Below are 20,232 nucleotides of genomic sequence, written 5' to 3' on the forward strand. Positions count from 1 at the left end.
CCCCAAACTCCCTCATTCCTGGGAAGTTTTCTCTCTTTACAGTCAACAAACCTGTCAAACTTCTCCCAGCCAGTCCCCCTTTCCCAGTTCATCTCCCCCCCCCTCCTCCCCCATTACTCTTCCCTACTAGTCCTCCAGCCACTCAGCGCAGCGGGCCCGGGGATGGCAGAGGACAACCTTGGAGAGGCGAGAAGAGGGGCAGGCGGGCGGGTCCCGCACCCAGGAGCGCGCGCGGGCCCCGCCCCAGCACCCGGCTCCCGCCCTTCGCTGCGCTCTGCGCCCGCCGCCCCGGGGCGCACAGCTCCTTCCCAGGAGTCCCGCCGCCTGACTGTCGCAACTGCCACCCCGTGGCCCCCCTGTCCCCCTCCCCCGCCCACGCTTCGGCCCCGCTCCCCTCCCACCCCCGCCCCCGGCTCTGATTTCTTCTCTCCAGCGAGCTCTGCAGGAGACACAGGCTGCTCGGTCCGCTCTCCGCCTCCGCCGCGCCCTCCTCGCCGGGGATGGCCCCCCCTGCCGCCACCGCCGCTGCCGGCGGAGTCCTCGTCTCCCGGCAGCCGCCTCGGTCGCCACGTTTGCCCTAAAGCCCGGCGGTCCGCGAGCCCCGGCTCACCCCGCAACCTCGCCCCCCTCACCCGTGCCAGACTGCGGTAGAGCGCTCACGATGCTGCCGCCAGTGCCCTCCCGCCTCGGGCTGCTGCTGCTGCTGCTCCTGTGCCCCGCGCACGTCGGTGGACTGTGGTGGTGAGTGCTAAGTGGGACTGTTCCCCGCGCAATTCCAAACGCCAGAGGGTGGGGACCCAGAGCCAGTCTTGGGGCTCAGTGCCGCGATCCTGCTGCCTTCAGGCTCTACCCGCTCAGAGATCCCAACCACCGGGCGAGGACCCTCGCAGACAGTTCCTTTCTAGTCTCTGCCCCAGACATCTGAAGTGCCACTTTGACACTCCCTATCCCTGGATATTCTATTGTGTTTCTTCCCCCTGTGTTCTCCCTTCCCCCAAAGAAATGTGTCCAATTCATATCGCAAGGAATTGGCAGGTAGGTCAGGGAAAGCTGCTGGATGTCATGAGATCCATAGTGAGAAATTAGGTGAGGACAGGAGAAAAAGCGAGGAGAGTTCTGTAGCTGGATTTGAGGGGAAAGATGGGAACAAGGTGGGAAGCTGTAAGGCAGAGGGTCAAACAGCTGCCTCTTTCCGTCCATCAGTCCGTTACCTATACCTATGACCTCACCATTGCTGGCTCTTTCAGCATGCGCGGTGTGGAGGAAAAGGTAATGTAAATGGGGAAACTGAGTCAGGACTCTGACTTTCTTTACTGCTTTCCCCCCAGCAAGTAAGAAAGACAGGAAGGAGATTCTGGAAGCCGGCCCTTCCAGACGTGGGAAGTAAAGATTTTTTTAAAAATGTGTAGCGGAGATGTGGGAACCGGGGAGTGTCCTAGTGAAGCGAGTAAGAGCCAGGCCAGTCGAGAGATAGGGCAAATTCTCAGACTGGACTCTGGGGATTGGATTTAGCCTGAGCAGACACCTAGAATGCGAAGATTTCCAGAGGTTTGAGCCTTGAGGGGTAGGATAGGGGAGGAGAAGCGGGGGCCCCGCTGGGACAACTCAGATCCAAATCCTCAAGACTTTTTTTCCTCTTAGTTTTTAGAGCCACAAACACCCGCCCGGAATAGCTCTGTGTTCAGAGAGGAGGGTTTTGGGCAGGAGTGCTGATGGATTAGCCAATCCTAAGAAAGCAAGGACTTCTATATTTGCATATCGCCGCCTCATTGGCTGAACTCCTACTCTCTACCCTCTCTCACCCGCCTGCGCGGCTTTGGACCCAGGGGTGGGGCAGGCCCATCCCTCTCTCCGACTGAGATTGAGTAGTATGCCCACACAGGAAGCCGTTGGCCGCTATCCTTCTGCGATGCGGGAGAGACATCCTCGTGGGTGTCAGTGAGACGGCAAATACAAGACCCAGGTTCGGGTTAGGGAACATGCGTCTTTAGTTTAGTTGCAATGCAGTCCTTAGCAGTTTTGACAGCCGGATCTAATCTCAGCCATTAAATCTGTGGTTTTAAGCGAATCACTTCCCCACCCTACCCTACCAACTCAGTTTTTAAAGAACAGTCTCCCTACCTGCTAGGATTGCCGAGAAGACAGGGAAGGAAGATCTATAGAATGATCTGACATTAGGAGCCTTCTTCCCAATCCACCTTTTCATCCCATAGGCCCCCTGGGGGTGAAAAGTGGGGTTCCCTTAAATTCAGAAAAAAGAGTCAAAAGTAATACTTGGTAAAGAGCACCCTCTCTCCTCTTAGACACCTTTCCTAATTTTACTCTTACTCAAGATGCAGGGCAGGGCTGTCCCTGCCATCTCATTCTTCCTTCCCCATTGGTCTAAATTGTTTTTTTTTTTTTTGTTTTTTTTTTTTTTTTTTGGTTTTTCGAGACAGGGTTTCTCTGTGGCTTTGGAGCCTGTCCTGGAACTAGCTCTCTAGACCAGGCTGGTCTCGAACTCACAGAGATCCGCCCACCTCTGCCTCCCGAGTGCTGGGATTAAAGGCGTGTGCCACCATCGCCCGGCTAAATTGTTCTTTCTAACAAATTAAAATACCACTTCCTCCACAAAGCTGTCATTCTGAGGGGCCAGTGGCCTCCACCCCACTGCAATCCGGTGCTCCTACCATGCTCTGAGCACTGGGCAACTGTGAAGTTACTGCCCTTTACCGGTAATTGTCTTTTCTGGGAATCTTTTTGTCCTGTTCCTTTGTCTCTAGAGTTCTAGAACCCCAAGATAGCATAGGTGCCGGACACAGGTTTTCTGGGTTTGTATCTGTGAGGGTTCCTTTGTTTGGGAAGGACTGCTGGGTGGGAGCCAAGCTGAGGGAGAGGGGCCTGGGCCCTCTGGAGATTGACCCTGAAGCTGGGAAGCAGGGAGTGGGGGATGAGGGGAGGAGGGCAGGTGTGGGAGAACACAGGGGCCTTCATGGCCACAGCTGCAGTGGGGAGCTGAGTGAAGAGTGAGGGCCAGCATGATAAGGTGGCCAGCACATGCTTCTCTCTCAGCTGTGTCTCAGCGAGAACCTGTGCCTCCCACCTGCCTTGGCCCCTTTCCTTTATTCCTTTGGTCTGATCCCAGGTTGACTTTCATGGTCTTTGATTCCTGCTCATGCTCCTCCCCCATCATAGCCTTCCCAGGCCAGGCCTGAGCCTGTGGGTGAAGTCTTGCTTGGTATTAGCCTGGGGTTCTTGGCCACTTTCTACCCTAGCTCACCAGTCTCACCAGAACTAGGTACTTCAGAACTGGTGTCTAGGACCTTCTGTGCTGCCCTCTTCCTTCTCAGAGAAAGGAAGAAACTCCGTGGGTGACCAGAAAAGCAGTGTGGCCTACAGTACCCATTTCCAGAATCGAGCTGTGGTCATGAGAGAGGCTGGGAAGACTCTGACTGCCTAGGCCACTAAAAGAGAGTCCTGAGCTGGGTGGTAGTGGTGGCACATGCCTTTAATCCCAGCACTAAGGAGGCAGAGACAGGTGGTCTACAGAGCGAGTTCCAGAACAGCTAGGGCTATTACACAGAAAAACTCTGTCTCAAAAAAACAAAACAAAATAAACAGAACAACCAAACCCCACCCCCCCAAAAAAGAGGGTCCTGGAGGAGAGTGACCCAGGCCCTGGATCAGTCAGTTCAGGGACCAGGCCGTCTGGCTCCAAAGACATTTATCTTTCACCTTTCTCTTCCCTCCACCTCCTCCCAAGGCAATGCAAGATTTCTATTTTTAATTTTTCTTGTTTAGTTTTGAGACAGGGTCTTGCTATGTGGCGGCGCATGCCTTCCAAACTCTGCCGCCAGCCTCTGTGTATCTCTCCAGTGTAACCATATCTTTGTGAATCCCAGAATCCCAGATTCCAGGACACTGGCCAGGCCCTCCTGAGGTCATATTGCTCAGTTCCTGCCTCCAGGCCATCCAACCTGTGTTCGCCCTCCCTCTGTCCTGAGAGTAAGGGCAGGAAAGAGGCTCTGGCTCCTGGATCACCAGGTCCCCCCTCCTCCTCTGCTTCCCTCTCCACAATGTCTGAGCCATCTGTATTTCTACCTTCAGTCAGTGGATGTAGAAAATAGCACACTCTCATAGAAGAGCCAAGTCAATCTCCCTTCTTCGCTCCTCCTCTTTCCTCCCTGTTTTCTATTTTCTGTGAGCAAAACCAATTCTCCCCTGTTTCACCAGGAAGAAGTCTACACCCAATCATCCACTTAGCTAAAACTCAGGGGCAGGCTCGCTGCTGACCCCACAGGGAGGCAGGAAAAGGACCAGACCTCTTGCTGGTACTCAGGCTTTCTGGATACCTTTGTGTGCCCATACTCGTCCTGGTCACTAGACCATCCTGTCTTTATCTGGAGCCCTTGACCTCTCCTGGCCAACGCTGAGGCTTACTCACATCCAAGTTCCAGAGTAGGGATGGCTTGGGGGTGGGGTAGCCATCCAGTCCCTTTTCCAGGCCTCAGCCTTGGCAGCTTCCCTTCTGGGGAGACAATGAGGCTAAGAGCAGAAAAGGGCAGGGGCTAAAGGACGCTGGCTTGATCCCGGCCAGAACATGCCCTGGGCCCACCAGAGTCCTGGCACTGTGACATTTCCTGGGGTGTAGTGGGGGCTGGGGGTGTGAGGCTCCCTCCTGCCCCGTTCACATCTGAAGCCAGGAGTTGGTGGCTGGAGGTCAGTGGGAGGCCCCATCACCAGGGCCCTGCAAGGGGGATTCCAGAATGTGTACTTTGATGGGGAAGTGCAGCTGCGGAGGGAACGGGGCGGGCAGCAGCCAGCCCAGGCCAGCCAGCAGGAGGCCTCAGGGAACCGGACGCCTACCCACTGCAGACTGGTGAGAGCGCCCCCTAGCCGGCATTTTGAGAAATGTGGCCAGGAGGAGACTTTGGCTGGTTATACCCGCCCGGAGCCCTCTGTTTTAATCTCGAATGTGATCTAGAAAGGACCGAGAAGTAACCTAGTCTGTTATGGTCAGTGGTGAGGGTAGAAGGTCCAGGGACAGGAGGGGACTTGCCCAGTGCTAAGCCTGCATGTTGGTAGCTAAGATTGGGGCTCTGAGCCCTGCCTCTTTCTCAGCACTCTGTGTGTGATGGGGGTGGGAATCAAGATGAGGGACAAGGCTTTCACGGGCTCCTTGCTCCCTCCCCCATCCCACCCTCAGAAGAGTGCTCGCCATTCTACACGGAAGAGCAGAAGGTATGACAACTGTCCAGCAGGCATCCAGTGGAGGGCACTGCCTCCGGAGCTTTGGCAAGCAGGAAGTTCTTTTGCACAGTGAACTCTGTCTGGGAAGGGAAAGCCCCTGCCTCTCAAAAAAAAAAAAAAAAGATGGAGACAAAAAGACAAAAGTGTGAGGAAGGACACAGGGAACCAAATGTGTCTGCGTGGGGAAGGGCGAGTGGCGAGTGGGGGCCACAGGTGGGCAGTGGGGAGGCAGGGGTTAATGGAGCTGGGGCATCACTGGCTTTGATGTGGTGGTTGGGATGGGGGTAGGGACTGGGGGAGGGGAGCAGTAATTACCGAGTTAGGAGTTAGACAGAGCAGGACAGGACAGGCGGGCGGGCACAGGCCCGGCAGCCTCAGCAGCCGTCAGGCAACATTTTTCTGCCCCCTTTCCACCACCCACCTCCCCCACCTCCACACACCCCCACCCACAGCCCCAGGGCTCAGAGCTCCCTCTGCTGGCTCCTAGGAGGTGGGGTTGGATGTAGGATCTTGGGGGTAAGGAGTTGGGGGCGGGTAGAGAGACTGGCATGCTTGCTGTGAGATTTTCCTAGGGGTTAGGCACTCCTAGGAAGTCTGTGGTCCCTTGGCCTCAGTGAGCTATTTGGTCAAGAGGATGGATCCTGGGCGCCCTGGTCCCTGGGTAGGCTGAATGGAGACCCACAGTGGACAGGAAAGACAGAATGTTGCAGAAAGGACATTCTGGGGACTCCACACCTACCACCTACATCTCAACCTCTTGCCCTGCACTGAGCAGGCCTGAGAATACAAGCATTTGATGGGATCCACTCTCTGTCCAGGCCAGTATACATGGGGGGGAGGGATTACGATTTCCATTTTCCAGTCGAGGAACTGGTGTTTAACTTTTACCGCCCATCCAACAAATATTAAGTGTGTTTCGCATGCCAGGAACTCACACCACATTACACAAGCAAGTGACAGAGCTTAGATCCAGCTCATGCCTGGACCCCCAAAGCCCTGAGTGTGACCCACTGAAGTGAGGACACCATGCGCACTTGTGAGATTCCTGTCTTTAATGAGACTGAGGAGACAAGACAAGACAATCACAAGCAAGGCACATTCAAATGAGTGACAGCCAGGATGCAGGCTGTGGCTCCTGAGGGTCAGACCTCTGAGGTGAGATTGGAGGGATGCTGGCTAAGAACATCCTGATGGCTTACAATTGTCGAGGAAGTGGCCTTCAGACCAGAAATGTGGCCTGGGATGGAGTCAGGCCCCAGAGCAGCAATGAATTGTGTGGTACAACCGTGAGAGGCCACCTGGGGTCTTCTCATGGCTCAGGCAGCTATCTCCATACTGGCTTTGGGTGGTCTCATTCTGTTCTCACAGCACTGGAGGTTGAGCCCACAGCCTCAAGCATGCCAGGCAAGGGTTCTATGATGAACTTTTTATTTTGAGATAGGATCTTACTGAGTTTTCCAGACTGCCCTTGAGCTCACAATCCTCCTACCCCAACTTCCTGAGGAGCTGCCACCGGACCAATTCCTGTTGGTGGATGTTTGTTGTTGTGGAGATTTTATAGCTGAAGCTCTTGGCCAAAAACTTGCTATGTAGATCAGGCTGGCTTTTGACTCACAGAGACCCACCTGCCTCTGCTGCCCAAGTGCTGGGATTAAAGGTGTGTGCCACCATGCCTGGCTTTGTTTTGATTTTTTTCTTGTTTTTTGTTTTTCAAGACGGGGTTTCCCTGTGTAATAGTCCTAGCTGTCCTGGAACTAGCTCTTGTAGACCAGACTAGCCTCAAACTCACAAGGATCTGCCTGCCTCTGCCTCCTGAGTTCTGGGATTAAAGGCGTGCGCCATGACCACCCGGCCTCTGTTTTGATTTTTAAATAACCTGTTTTGGAATGAGGAGTCCCCTCCAGGAAGTGGCCAGCAACCATCACCTCTGCTCATCTTGCTCACCTGTGTGACCGTGAAGTAGCTGAGGTGAACGAGCTAGTCTTCACCATCTCCTTTTATTCTCTGAATCCAGAGGCAGAAGAGTAAGCCAAATAAACTGAGCCAGAATATTGAGGTCTCTGGGTCACATAGGTCTACAGATACCGCTGGTAGGAATTGTCTGGACTCTGATGCCATCTTAGTGGACCACTGACCCATCAACTGTAGTCCTGGAGGGAGAATTCTCAGTGCAGGCCAGGACAGTTACAGTGACCTGGTAGGCTTGTCCCTTCTTGTCTGTACTGAGTTCTTTTAGGGCAAGCCATGTTCTCTGTGCCCACATGTGGCAATAAGATTATATCCCAGAGAGTATGTCGTGTATCTAATTCTTTACCACCATGCATTTAAGGATTTAAAATATACAAATTGCTCTAAACGTGTGTGTACCTTCTCTGGGTTGACCCCAGGTCACCACTGATCCATAGTCCCCCAAAGCAGAGTTCATTACATAAGGAAACAAAAGGACTGGAAACAAAGTAAATGAGAGGGCACCAGAGAGGATGTGAGGGCTGCTCCAAGGTGGAGTCAGATATTACCACTGAGACTGGACGGCTTCTTGCATCAGCAACCCACTGTTTCTTCTGAAGCTCACAGAGGAAACTGACTGGTCTGGAATGGCTCAGCCCACCCAGAACTGACAAAAACCAGGGTCAGAGGTAGGGCTGGGTAGTTTGTTCACTATCCTGTGTCTTTTCTGTAGTTTCACTTCCTATGCCTTTAGGACTGGAGTGAGGACAGGAGGGCAGGGAACAAGCTGGTCCCCTGGGATTCTAGTGTTATCACTGCCCATCCCTCCTCCTGACCAGCTGGTAAACAAGTTCCCAGGAAGCCAGCCAGTCCCTCAACCCTGTGAAGAACCAGCCCCACCTCCTGGGGGCCCTGCCTGCATAGCCCCATGATTCCTTTCCTATCTCCAGCTCCTGGGAAGTGGACAAGGCCAAGAGGGTTTAGCAGTTCTTCCTTGCTACCCCCAAACTCTTTCCTGCTTTGCTAAGGGAGGAGGCGGGAGCGGGAGGGACGGGGCAGAGTGACCTTGGGAAGATAAGTCCATCCAACCTTGGGAAAGTAGGGAGTGTGCCGAGGGCAGGGGTGGGGTGGGGGTGAGGCTGGGGAAAACTTAGCAGTAGGGGTGCCATGGAGATGGGGACTGTGAGTTTTCAGAGCCTCATGTGGTCAGGAGGAGTAGAGTGTGCAGGTGGCAGAGGGGAGCTGAACAGCTGCAGGGAGGCTCGCTCCTCTCATCTGCGGCGGGGGGGGGGGGGGGGGGGGGGACATGTTTGAGGCGACACTAGGAGTCAGGAAATGACACTACATCAATGGGACCTGGACTCGAGGGGGGCTTATGGCTCATTCATTCCCGAACATATGGTAAGCATTCATTGCCACTATATAGCTGCATCTATTTGTCTATAATGTAGAATTCAAGACATGCAAATCTTCTGAATAAATGTCGCAGGGATATAAATCAGGGACCCAAAAAGCTTCCACAAGAAGATAAAGAAAACAGAAGAAAAAAAAAAGACTGTCCCAACAACGAGGAAGCTCATAACCTTATCTCCCTACCTGAACAACCTTGCTGGAAGCCACTCAAATCCAAATCCTTTTTTAATGAGGTGGATAAGTGGACAGATTTATTAATGAAGATGTATACAAAAAGATAAGACCGGATTCTTTTTGTAGTGCAATTTTCAGTCTAGACATTAGTAAAGAGGGGATACAAACAAGGAATGGATAAAGTACCAATGGGACAATAGCAGTCTCAGTTGGGGGTAGGGTATTTAGGCAGGTGGATGAGCAGATGAGACTGATCAGTTCTCCAAGGTCATTGGGCCATGGTGAGCCAGCTTGGGCTGTCTTAACCTTGGCTCACTGTTCATTACTCCATCTGTTCCTTCTCTGGGGCTGAGAGAGGGGTTAGGGCTGGTGCTGGGCGGGTCCCAAGCTCAATATAAGGGAATCTCTGCTGCATGTTTCTGCCCAGAAGAGATGCTTGATCTTGAAGTATTTGGATAGGGATAACAGTATTCCTAATCCCCTCTCCCAAGTGTGTGTATGTGTGTGTGTGTGTGTGTGTGAGGGGGGGGGAGGGAGGGAGGGAGGGAAGGAGGGAGGGAGGGAGAGAGAGAGAGAGAGAGAGAGAGAGAGAGAGATGGGGCTTTCACATCTTTCTGCAAACACCTCTTTGAGCACCTCATCTCCAGTGCTGAGAGTTTTACCTTAAGACCTACATTCCTCCGGCTGCTATTTAAGACCATCACATCTCAGGACATGCCTGGGCAGCCTGCACTTGTGGAGTAACCAGGGGACTATGGGGCGGATGTGCACGGAAGCAAAGCTGAGAAGGTGGCCACCCCAACCTGTCACCCTCTATTGCCAAGGTTTATAGCCCACTGCCTCCAGTGTGCACCCCACCCCCCAATCTTTCTTCCCCTGCCCTCTGCAGAAGGGTTTTAAATGGTCTCCAGTTAACCTCCCTAGCTCTGCCCACATATCCCTTCAAGCCCAAGCTCTTAGCTGTGTTCAAATAGGAGCTATCTGATTCAAGCGGTTTCCCCCCAGGTGTGAATTCCTGGCTGACAACCTATGGACAGCGAGTGGCAGCTCTCTCCTCAGGTGGAATGAAGGTGGGCAGGGCAAAGAGGCTGCTGACAGTGTGCAGAACTCCCCATCAGGTCTCTACCCACCTAACCAAACATCACCCCCCTCCGTCCCGCTGTTGGTTATACCATGCTAGCACACGGGGCTTGGCTTGGCGCCACCTCTCTCTGGGAAAGCCAGCTACCCTGGAGCAAGAGAAGGGTCATCATCACCTATCTGCCAACAATGCTGAGCAGCTCCCAGCTCCTTCCTCCAGCTGTCTAGCTCAGGGAAACGGGCGGGGGAGGGGAGCAAGATAGGAGGCCCTCCTCAGCCATCTAAGCAACAATTTCTCATTTTACAAAAGAAGTTGAACTCAGAGGCTCGGTTCCCGAGACACTCTAGTACCTCTGTTTTGTCGTTCAGATGGCCCCTGCTTTGTATTGGGGCTGTCCGGGTTGCAGCCCACTAAGGCCACATCTTTCCTTGATACGATCTACTTTTATTACTTTTATTTAGAATACTTTCTTTTATTAAGCGGGTGTTTTTTTTTTTGTTTGTTTGTTTTTAAAAAAACAGCTTTCTTGATCTTTTTTTCCTACTAATTTCTTCCTTGTTTCCCCTTTGGGCAAGGTCTATTGAATTTTAACCTTGGCCTCCTTGGTGACACCTACGTTCCTTTAAGGGTTTATTAATGAAGATGCCCACGGAGGGATAAGACGGAATCCTTGCTGTGATGCAGTTTTCAGCCTATACTTTAGTAGAGAGGGGCACAGACTTGGAAAGGGAACGGGGGGGGGGGGGGGCAATATCAGTCTCAGGGGTAGGACTGAGAGACTGCAGCACCTGGCTGTGGGCTGAGTGGGGCTAGTCCCCTCTTCTTCACCCCCCCAACTCTACCCCAGGTCTTTTGTGTTTGGGGTGTATCTCCTGACCTGCTCTTCTGCTTCCCAGGGCTGTGGGTAGCCCCCTGGTCATGGATCCTACCAGCATCTGCAGGAAGGCCAGGCGGCTGGCAGGACGGCAGGCTGAGCTGTGCCAGGCAGAGCCGGAAGTGGTGGCAGAGCTTGCCCGGGGCGCAAGGCTGGGGGTCCGAGAATGTCAGTTCCAGTTCCGTTTCCGTCGCTGGAACTGTTCCAGTCACAGCAAGGCCTTTGGGCGCGTCTTACAGCAGGGTTAGTGTGTGAGAGGCCCCGGAGGGAGGCGCTTTTTCCTTGGGGGGCGGAGGGGCAGGTTTGGGGAAGCTGCTTGAACCCTATCTCTGTTTTACCCATAGGCATTCTGTCCACCTTGCCCCTCCACACCTGTCTCCCAGATGGCCCAGGACAGGCTGAGGAGGGGGTTCCTATTTCCATCTATGATACTGGGCACTCACTGACCTCGGCTCCGTCCTCCCTCCGCAGACATTCGAGAGACAGCCTTCGTGTTTGCTATTACTGCAGCCGGCGCCAGCCACGCGGTCACGCAGGCCTGTTCCATGGGAGAGCTCCTGCAATGTGGTTGCCAGGCACCCCGTGGGCGAGCACCACCTAGGCCCACTGGTCTTCTGGGCACCCCTGGACCTCCAGGACCAGCAGGTTCCCCAGAAGCCAGTGCAGCCTGGGAGTGGGGAGGCTGTGGAGATGATGTGGACTTCGGGGATGAGAAGTCAAGACTCTTTATGGATGCACAGCACAAGCGGGGACGTGGCGACATCCGTGCACTGGTGCAACTACACAACAATGAGGCAGGCAGGCTGGTGCGTATGGGCAGGAGCTGTAGGTATCATGCCTGGGTGTGGAAGTGTGGGTGTGCAAGAGAGCGCCAGTGGGTGTGGCAGAGTGTGGGTGGCAGCATATTTGTGGTAGCATGGGCACGAGTAAAGGTGTGACTTGTAGGATGGTGTGTGTGTGTGAGCAAGACAGGGAGAGCTGGGAAGACTGGAACTTGGGCAGGGACATGGACGCACATGGCAGGTGAGATGTCCGTTCTAGAGGGCTGGGGGTGGGGGTGCTGAGAGGAACAGTGAGCAGAGTTGGGAGATAGTAAGTATAAATAGTACTGAGGGCCAGTAGAGATCCAAGGAGGGGTGCGCATCCCTCTGAAACATGACGTGGATGTCAAGGCAGGAGCATGGTTCTGAGAGGCTAGAAATGAAATTAAGACCAGAAGCCACGGGAAGGTCTGGGGTCTGGTGGTAGAGGTACTAGAGAAAGTGAGGGTTAGAATGGGGCCTAGAACTGACTTGGAAGGGGCTGAAGGATCATGAGTCCAGTGGGAAATCGGCAGAGGCCAGGACGGCCCAGACCCAGCTTCAGACCAGCAAGCAAGGGAGGAGAGAGAGTACGGGACCCTGTTCTCCTTAGTGCATTCAGGTGGGGCCTCCTACATCCTACATCTCAGTTCCTGAATAGCTGAAGAACATCCCTCCACACATTCTGTGTCCTTTAGGGCTCAGCCCAAGGCGTCAGGCAAACTGGAAGGAGGGGGCCTAGGAGAGAAATGTCCGGACAGGCCCACAAACCTGTTGAGAGGGTTGGGGAGGGGTGACAGAGACAGACGCCCAGGCGGCTGGCTGTGTCTGCTCAGCTCTGCCTGGGGCCGCGAGGGGCAGGAATGAGGAGGCTGGGTTGGCAGGAGGGCTAGGCTGCGACAGCTGCCACTTCTCCGCACTCCAGGAAGAATGGAGAATCTCACCACTGCGTCCATTCTATTCTCTCCCGCTCCCTGGCTTCGGACCCTGGAATTTCTGCTCTACTGTTTCCACTTCCCACTCTCTTACTCCTTCATCTTTGTCATTCTTCCTCCCCTCTAAGCGGTCGTTTTCTGAATTTTCTCCTTCTAACCTTATGCCTACCTGCCTGCATCCTTCCTTCCTTCCTTCCTTCCCCCCTTTCCCCTTCCTTCCTTCCCCCCTTCCCCCCTTCCTTCCTTCCTTCCTTCCCCCCTTCCTTCCTTCCTTCCTTCCCCCCTTCCTTCCTTCCTTCCCTCCTTCGCCACCCTCTGCTTCCTTTGCTTTCTGTCGGTCCCCTGCTTCTTTCTGCCCCGCCTATCGTCCGCCCCTCTGCTCCTGCAGGCGGTGCGGAGCCACACGCGCACCGAGTGCAAGTGCCACGGGCTGTCGGGTTCGTGCGCTCTGCGCACCTGCTGGCAGAAGCTGCCTCCGTTCCGCGAGGTGGGCGCAAGGTTGCTGGAACGCTTCCACGGAGCCTCTCGCGTCATGGGCACCAACGACGGCAAAGCCCTGCTGCCCGCAGTCCGCACGCTCAAGCCTCCAGGCCGAGCCGACCTCCTCTACGCCGCCGACTCGCCCGACTTCTGTGCCCCCAATCGGCGCACCGGCTCGCCGGGCACGCGCGGCCGCGCCTGCAACAGCAGTGCCCCGGACCTCAGCGGCTGCGACCTGTTGTGCTGCGGTCGCGGACACCGCCAGGAGAGCGTACAGCTCGAGGAGAACTGCCTGTGCCGCTTCCACTGGTGCTGCGTGGTGCAGTGCCACCGCTGCCGCGTGCGCAAGGAGCTCAGCCTGTGCCTTTGACCCGCCGCCTGCCTCGCAACTGCGCGCAGCCCTCTTGGCAATCTGCGGGACCACTGGATTCCAGCAGGCGGCGCTGTCTGAACCCAGTTGCTCTCTAGGGAAAATACATATCTAAGCCTTGAGACACTTGCAGGGGCTGGGAGTTTGAGGTTTACACGTGCCTACGAAGGCTTGAGGACCCTGCCCCTCCAGCATTCCCCAGAAGGGTCCTGTGCTGTTTTTCTTTTTTGCCGGAGACGATGCAAACTCTCCCTCCCTTTGGCCTCCCAGATGGAAATAAACAAAACAAAACAAAACAAAAAAGAAAAAACAAACACACACCAGACTCTGGCCTCTGGAGATGGTACTCCTCAGAATTCCTGGGTTGGCTGGGCAAGTTAAGTATCAATAAAGACATTTAAACCAATGGACAGGACCCACAGTTTGAGGGAAGGTAGCCTTAGAGGGCCAGGATATGGAAGGGAGGTGGTCCTGATAAACTAGCATTTTGGCCTGAATCTATAATCCCACCCTTCACCAAGGCAGGGGAGGGTGAGGGAGGGCTCCTGGAAACCCTATCTCTCTCCTTTGGCACCCTTTTGTTAATTTTTATCCACACCACGCACCTGAATCTTGAGGACAAGTGATTCCATTTTAAAGGGACATAAAGGGCCCAGAAGCTTCTAGTAGTGTGCTCAGTTGTCAGGCCTTTGTGTTAATTTTTAGGGCATTATGCCTATTTCTGTGACTCCTGAGGAAATCAAGGGTAGACTTTTGGGGTCATGAGATTAAAGGTCTTTATAAACTAAAATACAGTGGAACTATTGTCAGGGGCACCTGCTTTTGTTACAGACAAAACCAGCCGTGCAGCAGCTCTAAACAGATGTCCAAGCTGGTCTGGAGATCACCCAGTCAGGGAAAGTGCTTGCTTTGCAAGCACAAGGGCTGACCCTGAGTTCCATCCCCAGAACATTAAAAAGCCCAACATGGCCAGGAGCTGGTGGCTCATGCCTTAAATCCCACCCCTCCAGAGGCAGGTGGAACTCTGAGTTCAAGGCCAGTCTGGTCTACAGAGTGAGTTCCAGGATGGTCGGGGCTATACAGAGAAACTCTGTCTCAAAAAACAAAACAAAACAAAAAAACAAACAGACCCAACATTGTGGTGTACTTTTAATCCCAGCCCCAGGGAGGGGGAGACAGGAAGCTTACTGAGGCTAGCTCGCCAGCCTGGCCTACTTGTTGGTGATTTCCCAAGTGAAAGACTGTCTCAAAAAGGGAGGGGGGGGGGCTATCAGAAGACACAATAGATAAAAGTGCATGCTCCCCTAATGACCTGAATTTGGTTCCCAGAGCAACACAATAGATGGAAAAAACAGACTCATATATATATATATGAGTCTGTTTTTTCAATAAATAATAATTTCAAAAGGCAGCACCCAAGTTTGTCTCTTGGCACTCATATGTACACACATACACACACACACACACACACACACACACACACCGTACAGACTGCTTGCCCAGTATAGTGTTTCTGATCACACTCAGAGGAAACAAGTTTGTCCCAGGGGCTTGTTTGGCACCCAACCATGATTTTTTTTAAGCTGGTTCCCCTCAGGATGCTGATTGTGAGGAGTTAAAAGGGTCACATGACTAGTTCTGGGTTCTCTAGAGTTGAGGCTTGCGCCCTCATCTGCAACCCAAGAGAACAGGGTGAACACCCCAATTGTGGACTAGCCCCCGCGTTGCAAAGACTACAGTTGGGGGATGACTCCTACCCATCCTGGCTCAGATGATTGAGTTTGAAGCCAGTGTAGCGCAGGCCAGCGTGGCCCTGTTTCTCTACCTGTGTGGCCTCAACTCTCATTCACTTATCCCTTGCTAAATAACAACAGCCTCAACATAACCACTCAGTATTCTTTTTGGACAGCTGTGTGCCAGAACTCAGCCCCCTGGTTTGGTTCAGAGGGCAGACCACATGCAGAGTGCCTGGGGTCATTCTGCTGGAAGACATGCTGGCCTAGGGAACTCTTGAGGGCTTGTTTCCATGCCTAAGGACTCTGGTTCTCCAGTGATCTCCTCTCTGTGGCTGGCATGGGCTTTCTTCCAGCGTGGTGGCCTGAAGATAGGAAGACTTCAAGAAAAGAGAACGTGTCAAACCCCCAGACAGATTTTGTCTTCTGAGAGTCCCGCCACGGGAGTTATATAATATTACTGTTGCTCTCTCTTGGCTGGAACAGATCACAGAGTCAGCTCAAATTTATGGAGGGAGCAGTGGGAGGAAAGACAAGGAATTTGTAGCCATCTTGGCCCATCTCACACCCTCGGAGAACATCGGGAGGATTTCTTTTTCTTGAGATATGAAGAACACTTAGCATGGCATTTGGTGAATTATGTCACATGTATGTTTCACGAAGGGCAGTTGTTGTGAGAGTAGGGGCAGAGAGCTGTTGTTTCACGAAGGGCAGTTGTTGCTTTGGGCAGCTCTGACTGCAAATGAAGACATCCAGTTTTCAGACTAGGCCCAGAGGAATTGCAGAATTTAGTCTGACTTCAGCCACAGCTGAACTGAGGGCACAGACTTCAGTGCTGTCATTACAGGCTTCTCTGTCTCTCCTCCACCCCCGTTTCTCTCTATTCCTCAGGCCCTGCCCCTATGTCTGTTGTTTCAGCTCACCACCTCTGTCTCCCACCAGCAGTCTCTCCCCTTGTGGATTTCCTCTCTCTGACAGCTTTAGGCCTCCATGCATAGGAATGATGATTTTCTTTTAAAGGGAAGGGGATCCTGGAGCTGAAGAAACTGCTCGGTGTCTAAGAGCATTCGTTCTATCAGAAGACCCAGGTTCAGTCCCCAGCATCTTCCTGGAGACTCACAACCATCCTTAACTCCAGCTCCAAAGGACCAAACCTCATCTTTGGCTTTGCAGACACCAGACATCCACATGGTGCTAAAACATACATACAGGCAAGGCATGCATGCACACACAAAAATAAACCTATTTCTAAAAGCCTCCTCAGTTGTAGTCCCACAAAAGACACTGACTAGTTCAGCTTGATCCAGTAATACTCCCCAGGGAAACATATGCTACTTTGGCAAATTGGCAGATTCCTAAGACCACAGGGGACAGGGGGCACAGAGTTCTTCAAATGAAACAGGGGAAGGGAACTTCAGGACAGACACTAACGGTGGCTTCCAGAACATCCATCTACTCCCAGGATGCCCCTGAAATCAGAGCTTCAGGGCAACCTCACGGAGAATTTGAACTCAGAACTTCCTGACCAAAGAATACTCTAACTTTTCAAGAGGGGGAGTAGAAATGGCATTAAGGGGCACACAGGGGAGAGGAAAGCTCCGAGGGGTGGAGTTTATAGTCCCAGAGCTTTGGGACGGTGCTGATGCTGTACCACTCTCTCCTCCCCTTCTTTCTCCTGTCTTCCTTTCCCTTCCCTCTCCCACTCTCCCCCATCCCCTTCCTTTCCTTTCCCTATGGCTATGCAAGTCACCCAGGCGCTAACAAAGCCCAGCGTTCAACCTAGCGGTTTTTTCAATCTCTTGTACTTCTCAAATAGACCACCAGAGGGCCTCAGAGTTCAACTTCTCTATTGACTGAGAGCTGCAGGAGGAGAAGGACGTCTGGGGAATTCAAGAGCAGGAAGCCCCCGTGGCAATACTAAAAGGAAGCCAAGAGAATCACGGACAGTTTGGGTCACGCTGTCTGGGACCTCTAGGTTGACCAGACCTAGGACTGGGACTCCAGTCTATGTCTCTATGACTGCCTGGTTCTCGTAAGGTGTTCTGAGATGAGACGATTAATGTAGATGTTGAGTATTTTCCGCTGTGATACCAAAAAAGCAGACTGAGGCAAATGACATTGAGCCAACGCTACTGCAAGCAGGTTGAAAAGAAGGTAAGACGTAGGTTTTTTTTTTTTTAAGACCCTAAGACCCTAAAGACGCCAGCTAAGCAACTAAGAGGCTACCCTGTCCATGTCTCAGTGGTTCCGTCACAAAATTGGGCTCTCTGGGAGCTTCTTGGCACCTGGTGAGAATACAGAGTAGACAGCAGTCTTTTTTTTTTTTTGCGAGGAGGGGTATTTCTAGACAGCGTTTCTCTGTGTAGCCCTGGCTGTCCTGAAACTAGCTCTGTATACCAGACTGGCCTCAAACTCAGAGATCTGCCTGCCTCTGCCTCCCAAGTGTTGGGATTGAAGGCATGCGCTACGATACCCACTTCTACTGCAGTCTTGGAGTGGCTAGTCACATAACAGCAATCCATCTTCTTAAGACCAAGTTTCACAAGGGTCTGGGAGATTTCTAATTTACGGAGTGGCAGTGCCCAGCAGGAGGCATGGTGGGAGGTCAGGAGCCTAGTTCTCTGCCAGCACAGAGATGGCACTGTGCTCTTGCACTGCTGCCCAAGGACCCCTGCGAGACAGACCTCAAAAGTGCCCCACTGACATCCGCTCCCCTAGCTCACCCAGCTGCTCAGCCCCAGGCACAGGCAAGGTCCCCTGCTGGCTTTGTGAGGGGGGGACATGTGGAATTTGGGCAAAGGGAACGAGCACTGAAGCACCCCAGATGTGTGTGTGACCGCATCAGGAAAAGGCAGAACATAGGCAGATGGGTTAAAAGGCTGAGTGGAAGGCCTAGGGTGCGGCTGAGGCCAAGAACTCCCAACTCATCTCTCTTTCCCTTTGAGAGCCACACAGGAGGAATCTGGAGCCCTGGATTAAGAGTAAGCCACTTCCCCTTACCTTGCTGAAGGCAGGGACAACAGGATGGAGGGCCCTTATCCATCTAGAGATCTTCCTTCTCTTCTTCACCAAGACCAACTTCTCCAGCTGAGCATCAAGAAGGAACAGGACTAGACTGGGCTAGGCTGGGGTTGTGAGGGTCCCACCTGTTCTCACCCCGTGCCTCCCCCAGCCTTCCCTCCAGGAGACCTCCCCCAGAGCTGCCACAGCTGGAACCATTCTCCAGCGCCTTTCATCCTCCAAACTCCCCACCCCCACCCCCAGTGGCCCCTGTAATTGTGGTCTCTGGCAGGCGGCTGCGGGGGCTGGGGCTGGGCTGAGGGCCAGATTGCAGGGCAGGTCTGGGGTGGAGACCAGGGGCCGCTGGTGCTGGAAGAGGCTTGGCCATGGATGGCATGGGTCATCCAGGTTGGGACCCCAGATGTATACTTTCCTTGGGCTTCATCTGCACATAGGCCAAAGTCTGTCACTTATACACATGGGCATCGCTAAGCCTCATGACCTCAGGTCAGACCCATGGTGGAGGCATAGGCTACAAGCATCAGTATTTACCTTCTAGAGTTTCTAAATGGGGGGGGTCTTTTCTCTCCCCTTGCACCCTGTATTTCTTGGGTCCTGCAGCAGAGACCCTTCTCCCTCCTCAGACAGAGGCCAAAAGGAGAAACCGCCAGCTACCCTGCCAAGCCCACAATATTGTCCCAAGGTAGTTTCCTCAACATTGGGAGATGGTTCTGAATACAGATAACCAGGCCTTGTGCCTGGGAATTGCTGATTCAGTACCTTGGGGCCTAGAATCAATATTCCCACAATAGCCTACTCCAAGGGGGTACATACGCTGCTTCAAGTGTGGGGAACACTAAGATGAGCACTGGGCAGGGAGCAAGGAGGTGTACACCTTAACTATAGCCTCATTGCCTGGGTCGGGCGGGATCTATTCCAATCTATTCTGGGCCTCAGTTTCCCCAAAGCCAATGGGAACTTGATTCTCCAGCCTCAGATGCCCACCCTGGGGTTGTGCCTCCATCCTGTGTTGAGTCAGACCCAATTGCGGTGCCAGGTGATTGGGATTTGTTCTCGCAGCACCACGGTGGGGGAAAGCTGGTGGGGGGGGGGCAGGGAGGGCTAGGGTCAGACAAGGCTCTGGTGACACAGGCTGCTTCCTGCCCCCGGCTGTTTTTCCGCTGTCCAGCCAGACTGCTCCCTCATTGTCCCACCCCAACCCCCAGCAGCCCCAAGCTCTTAATTCCTGACAGCTGCGATGGCTGCCGGCATAGATGGGGGGGGGGAGTGTGTCATCAGCCTGCTGCCGTTCAGGTCACCCCCACCACCTGACAGTCTGGGGGCAAGAAAGGCACCTCCCCTCCAATTCTCCAAGGATGGTCAATTCCTGGAATGGGCCCCCTTTGTCTCTGAGCCTAGAGGCAATGACAGTTCTCTTCTTCTTAAGACAGGGGGTAAAAGAGTGGGGGTGGGGTGGGGTAGGCTCTCTTCAGAGAGAGGGAGCCATGGGATGTGAGGGATGTGATTATGTAGAATAGGAGACTTGTGCCCATTTCACAGAGGACCAAAGAAGCAGCAGGAGTGAGATGCACTGTCCAGACCCAGGTTAGAGTCAGAACCAGAAGCTAGGGACCCTGGTTTTCGGGCCCTTTCCCTGGTCACAGACACTTGACCAATACGCCCAATATACACGACCAGTTTTCTACCAACGGTGTGAGAGAAGGAAGGGACCCTGGAGTACTAGAGATAGGGCCTTAGGACCAGGACCAGGCACGTCTGAAACATCCCTGGGCAACAGCAAGCTGCTTTCAGTGGAGGGCCACGCTGGTGCGGTGGGAGTCAGAAGAACTAAATCCACTTTAGCTCTTTGACTAATTTGCTTTTTGAACTTACATAAGTCATGGCCCTCTCTGGACCTCCGTATTTTCTTGTGAAATTAAGGGGGGGGCTGGATAAAATGTTCTGACTGCCCACTTTTGAATTAGAGGGTTCTCTAGTCCCTGCTCCCAGCTAGAGCCATCCCAAGGCACCTGGGTCTCAACAAGCATTTACTAGAGTCTGGACCATTTTGCCTTCGGTAGCTCACCGACTACATGAAGTGGGCGCCCTATTACTTATTTCATAAAGGGACAGAGGGTGACTCCAGGAGCGACTTTGGAAAGTCACAGGGCTAAGCAGGGGGAAAGCCAGGGGTGG

The 20,232-nt window shown here is 53.4% G+C and overlaps 1 protein-coding gene across 2 annotated transcripts; it reads left to right on the top strand.

Annotated features, from left to right (window-relative positions):
* The first annotated feature begins 520 nt into the window (after positions 1 to 520).
* Wnt6 (Wnt family member 6) lies at positions 521 to 13,690 on the top strand. 2 transcript variants are annotated; one of them, XM_041650595.1, is made up of 4 exons: positions 521 to 741; positions 10,741 to 10,961; positions 11,190 to 11,524; positions 12,842 to 13,690. In XM_041650595.1, exons 1-4 carry the CDS (start codon positions 662 to 664, stop codon positions 13,301 to 13,303), a joined length of 1,098 nt encoding a protein of 365 aa, XP_041506529.1. In that variant the 5' UTR covers positions 521 to 661; the 3' UTR covers positions 13,304 to 13,690. The 2 variants fall into 2 exon arrangements, with proteins under 2 accessions (XP_041506529.1, XP_041506530.1); XM_041650596.1 differs by lacking the exon at positions 521 to 741 and adding an exon at positions 9,768 to 9,833.
* The last annotated feature ends 6,542 nt before the right edge of the window (positions 13,691 to 20,232 follow it).

The sequence above is a fragment of the Microtus oregoni genome, unplaced genomic scaffold (assembly GCF_018167655.1).
Source record: "Microtus oregoni isolate MIOR12 unplaced genomic scaffold, Mior012 000004F_ref0000308, whole genome shotgun sequence".
Taxonomy (NCBI): domain Eukaryota; kingdom Metazoa; phylum Chordata; class Mammalia; order Rodentia; family Cricetidae; genus Microtus; species Microtus oregoni.